General features: G+C 37.9%; 1 protein-coding gene across 9 annotated transcripts in view; it reads right to left on the bottom strand.

Moving 5' to 3' along the window:
- LOC105463821 (zinc finger protein 227) overlaps positions 1-19,159 on the bottom strand; it is a 41,986-nt gene that overhangs the window by 10,326 nt on the left and 12,501 nt on the right. For 7 of the 9 annotated variants that reach the window (XM_071087070.1, XM_071087071.1, XM_071087073.1 and 4 more), the window contains one exon: positions 58-14,514. In XM_071087070.1, the coding sequence (XP_070943171.1) occupies positions 12,395-14,514 (2,120 nt within the window). In that variant the 3' untranslated portion in view covers positions 58-12,394. Of the gene's footprint in view, positions 1-57; positions 14,515-19,159 lie in introns of those variants that run through there. The other 2 variants (XR_011617620.1, XR_011617619.1) reach the window with 1 other exon arrangement.

Here is a 19,159-nt window from a genome sequence, read left to right as displayed (position 1 = left end):
AGAAACTGTATCTTCACTGTTCTCATTGTGAAGGCTAGAGTTAGTCAATGATAGAAATAGGCTTTTAAGAACTTTATTCTGGATGAAAGCAGGACAAGGGAAACAACCATTGACAAGAAAAAATAAAACAGCATTGCAGTCTCTCAGGGATGAAAATACCATCCTGAGCAGCAGCAAATAACATATATGGGGTCTGTGGACTGGGTCTTTGTTAGGTTTTAAAACTGTGTTGTTAAACGTGTGTTTAATTTTTCTTTTCCAGTGGTGAGTCAAAACACAATGGCCGATTAACAATACTGTTCCCATGGAGTGAGGCTGTAGGGAAATGTAATACTTTCTAAAATTGTATAAATATAAAAATATGGATGTGTAACTGTCTATATGTATTATAAATGAGATAATACTGAGACTCTAATCAAATAATTAAACTAGGCAAATGAAAAAATAAGGCACATTAATGCATCTGCGCAATTTGCTTTAAATTTTTTTCTATACTAATACATTTACATGGTACAAAATTAAAATAATATAAACAATATACGTTGAGAACTCATCCCATTCTGACCCAAGGTTGTTTGACTATACCAAAAGCCCATGTACCACATGTAATCTTTGTGTTAGTTTTTTTGTTGGTTTGGTTTTTTGAGATGGAGTCTTGCTCTGTCACCCAGGCTGGAGTGCAATGGCACAATCTTGGCTCACTGCAACCTCTGCCTCTTGGGTTCAAGTGATTCTACTGCCTCAGTCTCCCAAGTAGCTGGGATTACATATGTGCACAGCCATGCCTGACTGATTTTTGTATTTTTAGTAGAGACGGAGTTTCACCATGTTGCCCAGGCTCGTCTCGAACTCCTGACCTCAAGTGATCTGTTTGCCTCGTCTTCTCAAAGTGTTGGGATTACAGGCGTAAGTCATCATGCCCGACCAGTGTTAGTTTTTCATGTATACTTTCAGTGGGTCTTTGTGCATATGAAAAATTCAAGAAGCATATATTTACTTAAGTTAAAACCTAACATTAAACTCTTAATAATGCATACTGTCCTATGTGAAAGTGTGATTTATTTTTTCTCAATTGGATCTTTAATTGCAAATTAAAGTACAAAGATTTGAATATGAATGACATTACGGAACAACAAAATATAACCAAAGACAAAAGATATACAAATGAGCTTTTTCTAATGTATTAAAATATACACCCTTCCATCCTTTGGTTTATTACATGAAGAGTGTAGTAAGAAACAAGAGTTTCTAGGTGAATGAATATATTTCTGGGGATTTTCAATGGTAGTATCTGTATTTTTAAAATAAAATTTTATTTTATTTTAATTTTTTAAAATTAAAAATACAGATTGTTTAAAAACAATCACACCTAGACACATCACATTCAAACTGCAGTAAATTCAAAATAAAGAGAAAATGTTGAAGGCAGCCAAAGGCAGGGGATTGGTGGGGAGACACAATACATACAAAGAAACAAAGATGAGAATTACAGGACACTTCTCATTAGAAACTATGCAAACTAGAATATAAACAGTATAGAAAGAAAAAAAATCAACACATAATTCCATACCCAGCAAATATATCCCTCAAAAATGAAGACATAATGAAAACTTTTTAAGACAAAAACTGAGAAAATTCAGTAGCAGCCAACCAGCAATACAAGAAACATTAAAGAAAGTTCTTCAAACAGAAAGGATGCTAAATAAAATTTGGTAAACATGTAAAGTAATGAAGATTTCCAGAAGCAGTTAAGAATTTAACTTTTAATTGCTCTGAGAGACACTTGACTCCCTAAAGCAAAAATAATAGCAATGTACTGTGGCTTTATAGCATATGCAAAAGACAAATGCTTGACAACAACTGGACAAAAGTTTGAAGGGAGGAATTGGGAGTGTACAGTTGTATAAGTAGTACATATTCAAAATCTCAGGAATCACCACTAAAGAACTTATTGATGTAACCAAACACCACCTGTTTCCCAAAAACCTAGTGAAATAAAATAAATAAAATGGTATATATTATTTAAAGAGAGGCTGTCATTAACTATAGATGTATATTGTAAATTCTACAGTAAATGCTAAAACAATTATGAAAAGAGGTACAGGTTGAGTACCCCAATCTGAACATCCAAATGCTGCAAAATCTGAATTTTTTTGAGTGCTGACATGACAACTCAAAGGAAATGCTGATGGGAGTGTTTTGGATTTCAGATGTTCAGACTGCAAATACTCAACTGATAACTACAATACAAATATTCCACAATCCGAAAAAATCTGAAATCCTAACACTCCTAATCCCAAACAGTTTGGGTAAGGGATATTCAACCTGTATAAATAAGCTAATTGTGGATACAATATGAAATCATTTTTTAAAATTAGCAAAAAATGTATAACAAGAGGAAAAGAAATGAAGACAGAAGGTAACCAAAAACATATTTATATCTAACCATATCAATTACTAAATGATATATAAATGTCATAAACATACCAATTATAACAGAAATCATCAGATTGGAGAATAAAGCAACAATAATCAAATTAAAGCTGGAGTGGCTATACTATTATTAGGCAAACATGAATAAAATGCTATAGTGGTGATATTCAAAGCAAACAAAGTAGGCATCAAAACAAGGATTATTACCAGAAATAAGAGGGGCATTAAATAATAATAAAGAGGCAAATTTACCAAAAAGACATAAAATTAAATGTGTATGCACAAAACAACAAAGCTTCAAAATATACAAAGCCAAAACTGATAAAGACAAAGACTAAACAACCCACAATTACAGTTGGAGACTTCATTCTCATTAATCAATAAAACAAATAGGAAGAAAACCTGTAAGTCATGATGAAATCTTGCCACAATGAAAAAGAAAACATACACCAAGATGGATCATACTCTGGGCCATGTAATTCACTGCACCAATTTAAAAGAATTGAAACCACACACAGTATATTCTCATATCACAACAAAATTAAATGAGAATCAATAACAAACCAATCTCAGGGAAGTCCCCCAATACTCATGGAAATTAAATAACCCATGGGTGAAAAAAATAACCCATGAGTTACAAGAGAAAAGGGAAAATAACTTAAATCAAATAAAAATAAAAAGATAACATATCAGAACTTGTAGAACGCCACTAAGGCAGCATTTAGAGAAAAATTTACAGCATGAAAATGCTTCTATTGGAAGAGAAGGAACTTACATCAATTATCTAAGCTTTTTTAAGCTTAATAAACTTAATTTTAAAAAAAAGCTGGGTTCAATGGCTCACACCTGTAATCCCAGGATTTGGGGGAGGTCAAGGCAGGAGAACTGCTTGAGCCCAGGAGTTTGAGACTAGCCTGTGTGACAGAGTGAGACCCTGTCTATGAAAAAAGAAGAAAAAAAAAAAAAAACCCCTAAGCAAGAAGGAAGAAAACAAACAAACAACAACAAAAAAAGAAAGCAGAAATCAACCAAACTAAAAGGGGAACAATGGTGAAAAAATAAAATAAACTTTGAAAAGAACAAGAAAACAAAACAGAAATTACCAATTGTAGGACTGTATTATGATTACAGATCCTAATGATAGGCCAGGCGCAGTGGCTCACGCCTGTAATCCCAGCACTTTGGGAGGCTGAGGCAGGTGGATCACTTGAGGTCAGGAGTTTGAGACCTGCCTGGCCAACATGGCAAAACCCCATGTCTACTAAAAATACAAAAATTAGCTGGGCATTGTGGCAGGTGCCTGTAATCTCAGTTACCCAGGAGGCTGAGGCAGGAGAATCGCTTGAACCTGCCTGGGAGGCAAAGGTTGCAAATAAGTGCAAGATCACGCCACTGCACTCCAGCCTGGGAGACACACACACACACACACACACACCAGATCCTAATGACATTAAAATGAAAATAAATATTATGAAAAACTTTATGCCATACGTGACAATCTAGATGAAATAGACAATTTATTTAAAAAAGAAAACCTACCAAAATTCATTCAAGAAGAAATAGACATCCTGAATGTTCCTATACCTATTAATGACATTGAATTCAAGTTAAAACACCTCCAGAAACACCACCACCAGGCTTAGGCCTCTTACATGTATCAAACATTTAAGGGAAAAGAAACTACCAACACCACACAAACATTTTGAGGAAAAAGAAGAAAATAAAGAGGAGAAAAATACTTTCCATTTTATAAGGCTAGCATTATCTTGTTACCAAAATTAGAAAAATGCATGAAGAAAGGCAACAGATCAATATTCCTCATAAACATAGACACAAAATTCCTCAACAAATACCAGCAAGTAGAATATATGAAAAGAATACTGCACCATGACTAATTGGTTTATCTCAGGAATGCAATGTTGTTCAAACATTTTAAAATGAATGTAATTCACCATATTAATAGACTAAAGAAGGAAAACTCTTTAATCATCTTAGTAGATGCAGAAAAAGCTCTTAAGGAAACAAGCAAAGAAACAAAAACCGTATTGGAAAAGAAGAAATAACTGTCTCCATTTGCATACAACATGATTATGTATAAAGAATGAAAAAGTTACCAGAACTAATCAGTTTCAAAAGGTCCTGAGATGCAATGTTAACATACAATGTTAACATAAATAAGTTGCATTTCTATATACTATTATGAACAAATAGAAACTTACAATAGAACAAAATTTTCAGGAATTTTTTAAGTACAAGTCTAACAAAACATAGGCAATATCTGTGTACTGAAAAATACAAATCACTGACGAAGTAAAAGACCTAAATAAGAGAAGAGACATGCCATGTTCACTGATTGGAAGACTAAAGAAGTCAAATCTTCTAACACGCTTCCCATTAAAAGCCCTGCAAATATTCTTTAAAACAATCAACAAGATGGTTCTACAACTTACACGAAAAAGCAAAAGAACTAGAATAGCTAAAGCAATTTTGAAAAAGCAAAGTTGGAAGACTCGTGCTACCTGATTTAGAGAGAGTTACTATAAAGCTATGTTAGTAATCAAGAACAACTGGCTGTGTATGGTGAACAGACATAAAGATCAACAAGCAAGAATAGAGAGTTCAGAAATAGGCCCACTCGTATATGGTCAACTGATTTTTGACAAAGATGCAAAGTCAATTCAATGGAGAAAAGATCATTTTTTCAATAAATGGTGTTGGCATAACTGTACATCCATAGTTTTAAGATGAATAAACATGTTTTATATTATATGCAAGTATTAATTAAAAATGGACCATACATCTGTATGTAAAACCTAAACTCATAAAATTAGAAGAAAACATAGGAGAAAGTCTTTGAGACCTTGGATTAGGCAAAGGTTTCTTAGATATGACACCAAAAGCATGATACATCAAAGAAAATTATAAATTAGACTTCATAAAAATTTTAAACTTCTGCTTAACCACAGAGTGAAAAAATTTTACAAATCACATACCTGATAAAGCACTTGTATCAATAATATACAAAGAACCCATAAAACTCAATAAGAAAACAAGTAACCCAATAAAAAAAAATTGGGCAAAGTATTTAAATAGACTTTACCAAAGATATGATAGTGGAAAATCAGAACATGCAAAACATGTTTAGAAAAATGCAAATTAAAAACACAGTAAGATACTACTAGGGTAGAATAGCTAAAAGAGACCGACCATTATACAGTTTGATGAAAATGTGAAGAAAACATGTACACTGCTGATGAAAACATAAAACAGCACACTCACTTTGGTAAAGAGTGGAAATTCCTTAAAAAGTTAAACACGGCCGGGTGCAGTGGCTGTAATCCCAGCACTTTGGGAGGCCTAGGCAGGTGGATCACAAGGTCTGGAGTTCGAGACTAGCCTGGCCAGCACGGTGATACCCCGTCTCTACTAAAAATACAAAAAATTAGCCGGGCATGGTGCCGCATGCCTGTAGTTCCAGCTACTTGGGAGGCTGATGCAGGATAATTGCTTGAACCCAGCAGGCAGAGGTTGCCACACCCTGCACTCCAGCCTGGGTGACAGAGACTCCATCTCAAAAAAAAAAAAAAAAAGTTAAACACAATGTTTGGGGTGATGGGCATCCCAACTACACCGATTTGATCATTACACATTGTACACATGTACTGAAATACCACAGGTACTCCTCCAAATTTGTATAACTGTGATAAATAAAAATACTAAATTAAAAATACAATAAAAGTCATACATATACTTACCATATGATCCAGTTATCCAATTCCTAGCTATTTATCCAAGATAAAATATATAGTCTAGAGTTATATATGGTGTGTATATATATATATTTCTGGACTATACATTCTCCATGCAAACACTTGTACACAAACAAGTGTTGACAGCATGTCATAGCGTTTATAATAGCCAAGTTTGAAAACAACTCAAATCCCCATCAATAGATGGATTAAAAAAAAATTGTGGTATATCTATACAATTACAGTAATGATCAATAATGAAGAATTAATTATATACAGACAACAAGGATGAATCTCTTTCTGCCAGAAGTTAGGGAAAAAAAGAGTATATACTGTATGGTTTTCATTTGTTAGGATAGTAGGAAATGCAAACTACTCTACAGTGACAGAAAGCAGATCAGTGGTTGCTCAGGGATTGGGGAGGAGCAGAATGGAGATTAAAAAGGAGATATGAGGTGACTTTGAAGAATGATGGGTATTTTTGCTATCTTGATTGTGGTGATGGTTTCAAAGATACACATATTAAAACTTTAAAAATCGAACACTTTAAATATGTACAGCTTATTGTATGTTAATTATACCTCAAAACTTAAAAGGGGGAGGGAAAAAGAGAAGAGAAATATGGGTATAAATTGCTGAAGGGCTCTCCAACTTACAATTTTCAAGTAAATGGCTATCCTAAAACCTGCATTTTTAAGATGATTATTATCTCTGAGTCAGGGCCCCAGGCCGGAGTGCAGTGCAACAGCACAACTCACTACAGCCTCAACCACCTGGGCTCTAGCAATCCTCCCACTTCAGCCACTCAGCCTGTAGCTGGGACTACAGGTACGTGACACCATGCCCGGCTAATTTTTTGATTTTTTTTTGTAGAGATGGGGTCTCACTGTGTTGCCCATGTTGCTCTTGAACTCCAGGGCTCAAGCCATTCTCCTGCCTCAGCCTCTGAGAGTGCTGGGATTACAGGCATGAGCCACCATGCCTGGCAAAAGCTGCATATTTTTAAATAAACCTGATTTTGTGGAGGAACTACCAAGTAAATAGTTTCAGATAAGTCCTAAAAAGGATTCCTTCCTCAAGTGGACTGCAAAATTATAGTTGGAAGAGGTACATTCAGTTAGGTTACAGCTGCTAGGTTAAAGCTTCAAACATGGCTTTTTCAACATTTGAGTTAATTTTTCAGTATTGGTTCAATCATCAAACAAGAAGAAATACTTTAAAATGGCATCAACAAGGTCAGAAATGTAATCAAGGAAGTAGGAAATACAAAACATATCTCTTAGATGGGGGTGTCCAATCTTTTGGCTTCCCTGGGCCACACTAGAAGAACTATCTTGGGTCATACATAAAACAACCGATGAGCTTTAAAAATTTTCAAAAAAAAAAAAAAAATCTCATGTTTTAGAAAGTTTATGAATTTGTGTTGGGCCACTTTCAAAGCTGTCCTGGACTGCAAATTGGACAAGCTTGCCTTAGATTATTAACTTATTATAGGAAAAGCCTGAGTTGAAATGGAGCAAAACACTTCCTAGGCAAATTTGGTACTTTTTGAAGGATATTCCATTCTTATATTTGTACTTTATTCATGTGAAATGGGATGCATGCTCTACAGAATGTAAACTTAGGCATTCTGGCCTTGCAATGTAATTTATGCAGATAGCATTTAAGAGTAGCTTTGAAGTCAGCAAGATAGACCTGAGTTCAAACTGTGGTTGTGGCATTTACTACTGACTGACTTAGGGAAGGTACTTAAACCTGTAAAACCTAAGTTTACTTACAAAAAAAAACAAACAAACATAACATTTATTCATAGAATTGCAGATTAGCTACACATTGGACACACAGCACATTGCTTCATACATGGTCCTAATTTTCTCTAAAAAAATATGCTTGTGTTTTCTTATGTCAATTTGAGCATTTCTTTAAACCTAAAAGACTTGAGAAGTGCTGAATTGAGATAATACATATCTGTAGTACGTATGCATCTCAGAAGCAAGGCTTCCGAGAAACTAAAATTTGCTTAGACCAGGGAATGGCAAACTTCCTAAAAAGGGCCAGACAGTAACGTTTTGGGTCTTGTGGGCCACAGATGGTCTCTTTAAACATTTAAACATTTAAAATCTTTAAATATTTAACTCTTTAAACATTTAAAATCTCAGCTCTCGTGTTGTACAAAAAGAGAACACAGGCTAGATTTGGCCAGCAGGCTATAGTTTACTGATCCCTTGTTTAGACATTTCTAGTATAAGTTAGCAGATATCTAGTAATAGTGACATCTATGTTGCAAATAATAGTTAACACTATACAGATCTTACTATATGCCAGGCATATAGTTTTAACCCTTACCACAGAACTAAAAGATATTATCCTCAAACATTGACAACACAAGCAAATTGAGGAATAGAGAGGTTAAGCATTTTGTCTGCAGTTACACAACTAGCAAATGGCTACACTGAACAAGAAAGTCTAATTCCAGGGTTGGCTTTTTCTTTTTTTCCTTTTTTTTTTTTTTTGAGATGGAGTTTCACTCCTGTTGCCCAGGCTGGAGTGCAGTGGCACGATCTCAGCTCACTACAACATCCACCTCCTGGGTTTAAGCAATTCTCCTGCCTCAGCCGAATAGCTGGGATTACAGGCGCCCACCACCACGCCTGGCTAACTTTTTGTATTTTTAGTAGAGACAGGGTTTTACCATGTTGGCCAGACTGGTCTGGAACTCCTAACCTCAGGTGATCCACCCACTTTGGCCAGCCAAAGTGCTGGGATTAAAGGCGGCAGCCACTGCACCCAGCCAGCTTTTTCAAGATGGGGTCTCACCGTCACCCAGGCTGCAATGCAGTAGTGCAATCACAGCTCACTGCAGCTTCAAACTCCTGGGCTCAAGTGATCCTCCCGCCTCAGCCTCTTGAGTAGTTGAGACTATAGGTGTGAACCACTGTGCCTGGCTGAGAGTCTGCTATTATACTATACTACTTTGTTACCAATCTTCTGACTTGGTCTCTTTAACACTAGTTTCTCCTAAAATGTCTTGGTCCTCTCAAGAAGCAGTAGAGGGATGCGGTTTGAGACTTTGTCAAACTACCTCTGAGAAGGTTACGAAGAGAATGAGAGGTAAATAAAGCAATATTCATCAGTGGCATCAGTGACACTCACAGGCTAGGAGAGCTCCACAACAGTTCACAAGAAACCATTCCTTAACATTAACTGTGCTAGTACCTGCAAGGAAACATTGACTGGAAGGCTCTCATCTGAATATATCTATCTTTGGATATTTCTATCAGATACTTTTCTTCATGATCCTACGGGAACATTTTATTTGGTTTAAAGGGTCAATACCCTGAGAATGCGAAAAATTGTAATGTTTGGGAGACTATGCCATTCAAAAATCATCTCTGGCATCAGTCATCCAATATTCCCATTCTCTCCAAAAGACAGAACCCCCAAGTTCTAGTTGGATGCATGTCCACATTCCCCAGTAAATATATGAATGATACTGGGAGACAAATTTCTGATTCTTGAAGAATGAAGATGCAACACAGAATAGGGGTAAGGCTAGAAAAAAAAAATCACTATGATATTAAGAACTGGAGATAAAAGCAGGAACTCATCATTAATTCTTTCTACCTTTCTACTTCTCTTCCTGTCTATATACCTCTTTCCCCTCCTTCATCCCCTAGTGGAAAAAAAAAGAAAAGGCACATCTATTACAGCTATTACCCAGATCTTGATGTTTAACTACCATCCCCCAATCAGAAGAATCTGAGTTCTCAAAGAAACAGCAAATTCCATGGATGGGGCAGGAAGAATACCAGATGAGCTTGGAACATTGTATTGTGTAGATGTGCTCAAATTTATTTGAAAATACCTGACGGGCAAACAGGACAGAAGGGAAACTTCCTTAGAGTAGAACAACAGTCTAACAAGTGTTGGAGGAATGATGAAGGTTGAATATATCACCCTTTTACACCATCAGAGCAATTACTGATTTAGGCCAGACTTAGAGAATGCTTAAACTAGTGGAGGAAAATTTACGAAAAACAAGTTATTTATAGAGTCAGGAAGTGTCTCCCCACAAGTTGCCTTTGTAATTATTAATTACAAAGAAAAAAATAGTAATTTCGCAGTGGAAAAACCCAGCACGGCCCTCCCCAATCAAGTGTTCCAAGTTAACATAACCCATAAAGGTACAAACATACCGTGTTTCCTGATGTGCTGCACACCACTTAGAGTCCTCAGGGAAAAAAATGTAATTCAAATCCAATTGTAAGGAAACCTCAGGCAAATCCAAATTAAGAGACATTCTACAAAATAATCTCAAGAATATCAAGGTCATTAAAAACAATGAAAGAGGTAGCAATTCAGATTAAAGCAGTCTAAATGCAATGTGTAATCTTTGGACTCTAGAGCAGAAAACCAATAAATATATTATTGGGATAACTGTAAGATTTAAATAAGGTCTATAGGTTACATAGTGTTATGTATCAATAATAAATTTTCTTTCTGGGTACAGTGGCTCATGCCCATAATCCTAGCATTTTGCAAGGCTGAGGTGGGAGGATCACTTAAGCCCAAGAATTCTACACCAGTTTAGACAACATAGCGAGAGCCCATCTCTACAAAAATCTTTAAAATTAGGTGGGCATGGTGGTCAATGCCTGCAGTCCCAGTTACTTGAAAGGCTGAGTGGAGTGGATCGCTTGACCCCAGGAGTTCAAGGCTGTGGTGAGCTATAATCACCCCCCTGCACTCAGCCTGGACAACAGAATGAGACCCTGTCTCTAAGTAAATAAATCACTGGAATGTTGTATTAAAGCTAAGTAGATATCCTTGTTCTTAGGAAAGCACACAAGTATTTAGTGTAGGGAGAAGGATATAACATATTCATATGGCAAAACTTTATGTATAAATGCATATAACATGTATAAGTATGGGTATAGATATGCTCGTACTTATTGAGAGAATAATTCAAACATGTTAACAACTGGTGAATCTGGGTAAAGAGTATATGGGAGCTTTTATATAATTTCTATAATTTTTCTGAAAGTTTTAAATTATTTCAAAATGTTTAAATATAAAAATATACATAAAGTAAAATCTCATTATTTAGAGAGAACTATAAATACTTATTCATCTATGCGTTTTTACAAAATAGGATCACATAAAAATCTCACATTTTTTTTTTCAAGTTAATATACTCTGAACATCTTCCAACATCCACAGCTAAAAATTTACCTTTTCCCATTTGATGTCTGCATAGCGTGCTGCTGGATTGGTAAAGCACAAAATACTTTGGCAATCCAACTATTTCTGTTTGCTATTAAAACAATGATGCACTGACTATCCTTTATTTATTTATTTGGGATGCAGTCTCGCTCTGTCACCAGGCTGGAGTGCAATCGTGTGATCTCGGCCCACTGCAACCTCCACCTCCCGGGTTCAAGCGATTCTCCTGCCTCAGCCTCCCAAGTAGCTGGGACTACAGGCACGTGCCACCACGCCTGGCTAATTTTTTTGTATTTTTAGTAGAGACGGGGTTTCACCATATTAGCCAGGATGGTCTTGATCTCCTGACCTCGTGATCCACCCGCCTTGGCCTCTCAAAGTGCTGTGATTACAGGCATGAGCCACCATGCCCGGCCATACTATCCTTTAATATACCTCTATGGCAGACATATATTTACTTCTGAAGATCAAAGATTCATCCCTGGGATATATTCCTTAATTTTAAATCTATGTACCATATAAAATAATCATATTATGAGTCCTTAGTTACAGAAAATTTTTAGTCAGTAATTTTATTCATTATTCATAGCTTTACAGCTTTCATGAAAATAATGATCACTGTAGGTATAAAATTAAAATTAAAGAAAAGGAATAATAACTCAAAACTCTCCCTGGCCAAAAAACCAGTTAGCATATGGCAAATATCCTTCCACACATTATCTTCAGGCATATATTCACATTGAAAGGTGATCATTTATATTAACTAGATCTTACCAAGAGAGCCACAAGCCCCATTTTTCCCCTAAATACGAGTTCTATTCCTGTTCATGGTTCTATGTCATCATCTTGATGGATTTGTTAGAAAGATTCCAAACGTGAATAAACCCCCTTCCACTCTCAATACTTTTATAGGGTTTACCACCAGCATGCACTCTCCAAAAACTTGAAAAGGTGCATTCAGACAAAAGCTGGTAACACACTTCTCATTTCTAAAGCTTTTTGCCAGTATGGACTTTCTGATGATATGTAAGACGTGAACGGTGACGGAAGTCCTTATCACATATGTCACATTTGTATGGTTTTTCTCCCGTGTGGACTCTCTGATGGGCTTGAAGACGTGCACTCTGACTGAAGCCTTTACCACACTCTTCACATTTAAAGAGTTTTTCCCTGGTGTGAACACCCAAGTGGACTCGAAGATTTGAGGGGAGACTGAAGGCCTTACCACACTCCTCACATATGTGGGGTTTCTCTCCCGTGTGGACCCTCTGATGATGGCGAAGATTCAAGCTCCTACCAAAGCCTTTCCCACACTCTTCACATTTGTAAGGTTTTTCTCCAGTGTGGCCTCTCTGATGGTATATAAACTGCGAACTGTATCTAAAGCCCTTTCCACACACATCACATTTGTATGGCTTTTCCCCTGTGTGGACTCTCTGATGGGATTGAAGACCAGAGGACTGACTGAAACCCTTACCACAGACACCACATTTGTATGGCTTCTCTCCAGTATGGACTCTCTGATGTACCCGGAAATCGATGGCCTGACTGAAGCTCTTATCACACTGCTCACATTTATAGGGTTTCTCTCCTGAGTGAACTCTTTGATGCGCATGAAGATTTGATCTCCAACTGAAGCCCTTCCCGCATTCCTCACATTTATATGGTTTTTCTCCGGTGTGAATTACTTGGTGTAGTTTAAGATTTGAACTATAACTGAAATCCTTACCACACACATCACATCTGTATGGTTTCTCTCCAGTGTGGACTCTCTGATGGGTTTGAAGCTTTGAGGACTGACTGAAGCCCTTCCCACATGTTTCACATTTGAATCGTTTCTCCCCAGTGTGGACATTTTGATGGACTTGAAGATTTGAAGCCTGACTGAAGCCCTTACCACACTCCTTACATTTATAGGGTTTCTCTCCCGTGTGAACTCTGAAATGAATATGCAGATCTGTATTACGGGTAAAGCCTTTCCCACACGCCTCACACTTGTATGGTTTCTCTCCTGTGTGGACTCTCCGATGGCATATTAATGGTGAATTGTGGCTGAAGCCCTTACCACACACATCACATTTGTAGGGTTTCTCTCCAGTGTGCACTCTCTGATGGATGTGAAAATGTGCAGCCTGAGTGAAGCCCTTACCACACTCCTCACATTTATAGGGTTTCTCACCCCTGTGGACCCTCTGGTGAACACGGAGATTAACACTCCAACCGAAGCCCTTACCACACTCTTCGCATTTGTATGGTTTTTCTTCAGTGTGGACTCTCTGATGGCACTGAAAATTTGAACTTTGACTGAAGCATTTACCACATTCCTCGCATTTATAGGGTTTCTCTCCAGTATGAGTTCTGTAATGAATGATAAGACCCGTGCTGCTACTGAATCCTTTGCCGCAACTGTCGCATCTATAGGACTTTTCTCCTGTATGATTAGATTGGTAAGAATGAAAAGAGCTCTTATTGAAGCAATCACCAGATTCATGACATCTATTGAGTTTCTCTCCTGGGTGAATTCTCTGAAGAGTTTGCAGATGTGAGCTTTGACTGAGGCATTTTTCTCCTGTGTGAACATTCTGATGAAGGGGAAACCCTGGGCTATAACTGAAGCCTCTTCCACACTCACCACATGGATGGGGTTTCTCTCCTAAGGGTAATTTCTGATTGATGCCATCACTAATGATTTTGCCATATTCATTACCTTTGCAGGGTTTCGGTTCTGTGTCAGTTTTAATATGCTCATGAAATGGTGACTTTTTCATGAAGTCTTCATGTATATGCAGGTTATTTTTCACATTAATTTGCTTACCTCTACTCTGAATCTGTGACTCACTCAGATATATATTCCTGCAAGAATGCTGGGTTCTCCAAAATGAAAACTCTTGATTTTCAATATAAATCCCTTTAGGGTTCATTATATTGTTCTCATTTTCAGAAACCTGAAAAGAGTCACCTTGTAGTAACTGGGAACTCTTCCCCTGAAGACACCTGGTTAATTCCCTTGCAACCTGTTTCCAGATTTGCCAGCAGGATAGCTCTTGATTTGAAAGGTATTTTAATGAAAATTTTTGGAGCGTCTCCATCTTATTTTGATGCTTGCTGCCTATATATATAAAAAAAAAAAAAGGCAATATTTAGAGATGAGAGCAGTAAATGCTTTCTTCAGAAATATCAGAATTTCACACTTAGGTCATGGGAGAAAGCCTTGATAAACCAGGGAAAAAGTGACCTTGTCCTTACAGCATCGTGTATTCTTTTGTCATGTTTTTCATACAGGTGTAAACAAAGAATGGGGTCCACAGGCTCCCATTCACTAAGTATAAACATGATCCATTTAGAACCGTAAGTCTAACAATTTAATATGAGAGCTAAAAGCTAAAATCAGGTAGCTGCAAGGCAACAAAAAGACAATCCACATTGCGACCTACAATAACATCAATTAATAGCCTACTCACCTCTTCCTCAGTAGGCTTATGATAAGTGGGATTCTAATAACCAGTTAGGTTAGAAAAGTTCAGACTGTAGGCATAAAATAGTATTTTAGATCCTGTTAGAAACTATTATCCAACAGGAAATTTGGGAAAGCAGTTGGAATAAGATCATTGTTCTAAAATCTGGTAGAAATCCAGGTCTCTGGACAAGAAGTGGAAAAGGGAAAGTTAATCTTGTGTAACTAGGAGAGAACTTCGGAGAGGAAAGAAATAGAGCATAATGCAAACTCTCAAAGCCAACACAGAAGACGAAGAGAGGGAGAGGTATGTTCAGCTTGGAAACTTCCTCCCAGAAAGCAGGGAGCCTTGCTTGTTCTCTTGCTCCTGTCAGGTCTCTGCTCACATATTACATGTTACTCTATCCATGATGCCTTCCATAACACATGATCTAAAAATAAATCAACAGTACCACCATAAACTTTTTTTTTTTTTTTTTTTTTTAAACAGAGTCTCGCTCTGTCGCCCAGGCTGGAGTGCAGTGGCACAATCTCAGCTCACTGCAACCTCCACCTCCCAGGTTCAAGAGATTCTCTTCCTCGGCCTCCCAGGTAGCAGGGATTACTGCCACATGTAGAGCATGCCACTACCCTCAATTTTTGTATTTTTAGTAGAGATGGTGTTTTGCCATGCTGGCCAGGCTGGTCTCGAACTCCTGACCTCAAGTGATCTGCCCACCTCGGCCTCCCAAAGTGCTGGGATTACAGGCTGAGCCACCACACCTGGCCTGCCATACACCTTCGACTCTTCCCAGTTCGATTACCCTGCTTGACTTTTCCCCACAGTACTTATTATTTGATTTACTATATACTTTCTTTTTTTTTCCTTTGTCTCTTTAGACCCACTAGAATGTAATGGTCATGGAAAAAAACACGCATTTTGTTTTCTTCATTGCTTTATCCCCACTGTAACAAGGGTTTTCAAATTGCTGCAATGCATTAGTGCACCATGAAACCAAGTATATAACTTGTGACCAAAAAAAAAAAGAAAAACCAGAATAAGAACATGCTTAGTGTATTAAAAGCAATAAAAGTAGTTTGTAAACATACACATAAATATAAACATATTTATGCTTAGTCAAGATGTAAAATTATACTTATGTTGAGGGTCATGGTTAGAAACATATGAAAGACTTTGGCTTAAAATGTTTAGGGGGTGGTTTACCAAGTCCTAATCAAGTAATTTGCCTAAATGAAATGTTACATTCTAATAATACAAACTGAAAAAAAAATATCGACAGGTATCTACACATTTCTGGATATGGCAGGCTGAGTAATGACACGCGACCCCCAAGAGACGTCCACATCCTGAACCCTCAAACTTGTGAATAGTTAATGTACATGGCAAAAAGGAATTTACAAGCCAGGTGGCTCACACCTGTAATCCCAGCACTTTGGGAGGCCGAGGCGGGTGGATCACTTGAGGTCAGGAGTTCGAGACCAGCCTGGACAACATGGTGAAACCCTGTCTCTGCTAAAAAAAAAAAAATACAAAAACAATTAGCCTGGCGTGGTGGTGGGCACCTGTAAGCTACTAGGGAAGCTAAGACGTGAGAATCGCTTGATCCCAGGAGGTGGAGGTGGCAGTGAGCCAAGATTGTACCACTGCACTTCAGCCTGGACGACAGAGCAAGACTCTTTGTCTACAAAAATTTTTTTAAAAAGCAATTTATAGATATCATTAAATGAAAGCTCTTAAGGAGATTATCCTAGAATATCCAATCAGCCCGAAGTAATCACAAGTCCTTACAAAAGGGAAGAGGGAACCCTCCCAGATTTCACCCTATACACCTCACCCTTTTGCTGATTCCAATGTGTATCTTTTTTGCTATAATAAAACTGTAAGTCCAGGCCGGGTGCAGTGACTCACGCCTGTAATCCCAGCAATTTTGGGAGGCCGAGGCGGGCAGATCACAAGGTCAGGAGATTGACACCATCCTGGCTAACATGGTGAAACCCCGTCTCTACTAAAAAACACAAAAAATTAGCCAGGCGTGGTGGCGGGCACCTGTAGTCCCAGTTACCCGGGAGGCTGAGGCAGGAGAATGGCGAGAACCTGGGAGGCGGAGCTGTAGTGAGCCAGGATCGTGCCACTGCACTCCAGCCTGGGTGACAGAGCGAGATTCCATCTCAAAAAAAAAAAAAAAACAAACTGTAAGTCCAGCACCTTCCCGAATTCTGTTAGTCATTCTAACAAATTATCATGGAACTCTCAAATTTGTAGCTACTTGGTCAGAGGTGAGCAAAATTATCTGGGAATCCCTAAACTTAGAGCTGGTATAGAGAGCAGTCTTGTGGAAGACTATGCCCTTACTCTGAAAGTCCAGACTAACTTCAGGTGTTTGGTACCAGAAGTCACCACAACATGTAAAGTGCTTCTCACATTGCTTGTGGTGGAAGCTAAGATTAATACATGTGGATGCAAATTACACAGGAAAACCAATTTAGAAATTCTGGAATTTTCTTTGCCTAATCAAGACTCACCTCAACTCCACAGGTATGTCAGTGCCTTTGGACTTCTGGAAATGTCCAATTCAAAACTGCTTAAGAACTACTGTATGTAAGTTATATAACTGTTTGGGTATTAGAGGGAAGGGAAAATGGGAAAGTGGGAAGTCAGCTGTATGGATAAGGCAGTTTTCACCAAGGAGTAAAGTCAACTTGATACTGATACAAGGAAACTGATGAACTGTAATACCTGCCATATTGCCATTGATAATTTTTGATAGTGTAGTTACACATTCCAACAGCTGTGAATAGCTTTTATCTTCTAAGGTTAGTAGGTTTGAATATTTATATATCCAAAAATGTCTTAGAAATTACGAGTTATGTTAGACATCCACTAGAAGACAGTGTTCCCAAATAATTAATCACACTGCCGTGCTCTCAATCTATGAGTTAACTCTCAGAGTAAAAGGGATGTGATATCTACTTGTCTCCATTCTCTTTAAGTTTTTTGTTAATAATTCTTATAAAAATAAACCGTTTGGCTGGGCATGATGGTTCATGCCTGTAATCCCAGCACTTTGGGAGGCTGAGACAGGCAGACCACGAGGTCAGGAGTTCGAGATCAGCCTGGCCAACATGGTGAAACCCCATCTCTACTAAAAATACAAAAACAAGCCAGGCGTGGTGGCAAGTGCCTGTAATCCCAGCTACTCAGGAGGCTGAAGTAGGAGAACTGCTTGAACACAGGAGGCAAAGGTTGCAGTGAGCCAAGATCACACCACTGCACTCCAGCCTGGGTGACACAGCCAAACTACATCTCGGGGAGCGGGGGTGAGGAGGCAGGGGAAGCCCTTTAACATGTGTTCCTCTGACTTATGAAGAATGTTTCAGAATATTACTTGTACATGGAGCATGGTTGCAAAATCCTGAAACATGTTGAAGGTATCAAAGAAAAACCTTTGAGATAAGGTGGCAGAAAATGCTACAAGATTTGTTAAAAGAAGGACTTTGTTTAAATTATGCAAAAATGAAAAGTAACAATACCTAGGATAATTCCCGAGGTTAAGTTTGCATATGAAAATGAGACCCAGTAAAGTGAAGCAAATATCTAACATTCCTAAACACATCAAACATGAAGCAGCATGTAGACCTAAAAAGGGAGATGAACCAAAGAGGATGAATTATATCCATCAACTCCTCACAGAATTCAGAGCCTAGTCTATCATGTTAATAGATAAGCTTACTTGTTTTGTTTTTGGGGTGGGGAGAGCATATAAATTTACATCATCCGCGGTGTCTCACGCCAGTAATCCCAGCACTTTGGGAGGCCAAAGTGGGTAGATCAGATCTGACATTCGACACCAGCCTGGCCAACATGGTGAAACCCCATCTCTACTAAAAATACAAAAATTAGTTGGGCGTAGTGGTGGTCATCTGTAATCCCAGCAACTTGGGAGGCTGAGGCAGGAGAATCACTTGAACCCGGGAGGCACCACTGCACTCTAGCCTGGGTGACAGAGCAAGACTCGGTCTCAAAAAAAATAAATAAATAAAATAAAAAAATTCACATCATCTAGGAATACCTAATTTTTATTTTTAATTTTGTGTGTGTGTGAGACAAGGTCTCACTATGTTGTCCAGGTTGGTTTCAAATTCCTGGGCTCACTTGATCCTCTTGCCTCGGCCTCCTAAGTAGCTGGGACTACAGGTGTATGCTAACATGCCTGGCTAATTTTTTTTATTTTTTTGTAGAGATGGAGTCTCACTGTGTTGCCCAGGTTGGTCTGGAACTCTTCAGCTCAAGTGATCCTCC

The sequence above is a fragment of the Macaca nemestrina genome, chromosome 20 (assembly GCF_043159975.1).
Source record: "Macaca nemestrina isolate mMacNem1 chromosome 20, mMacNem.hap1, whole genome shotgun sequence".
In the NCBI taxonomy this organism is placed as follows: domain Eukaryota; kingdom Metazoa; phylum Chordata; class Mammalia; order Primates; family Cercopithecidae; genus Macaca; species Macaca nemestrina.
This window is presented reverse-complemented; position numbering and strand designations above follow the sequence as displayed.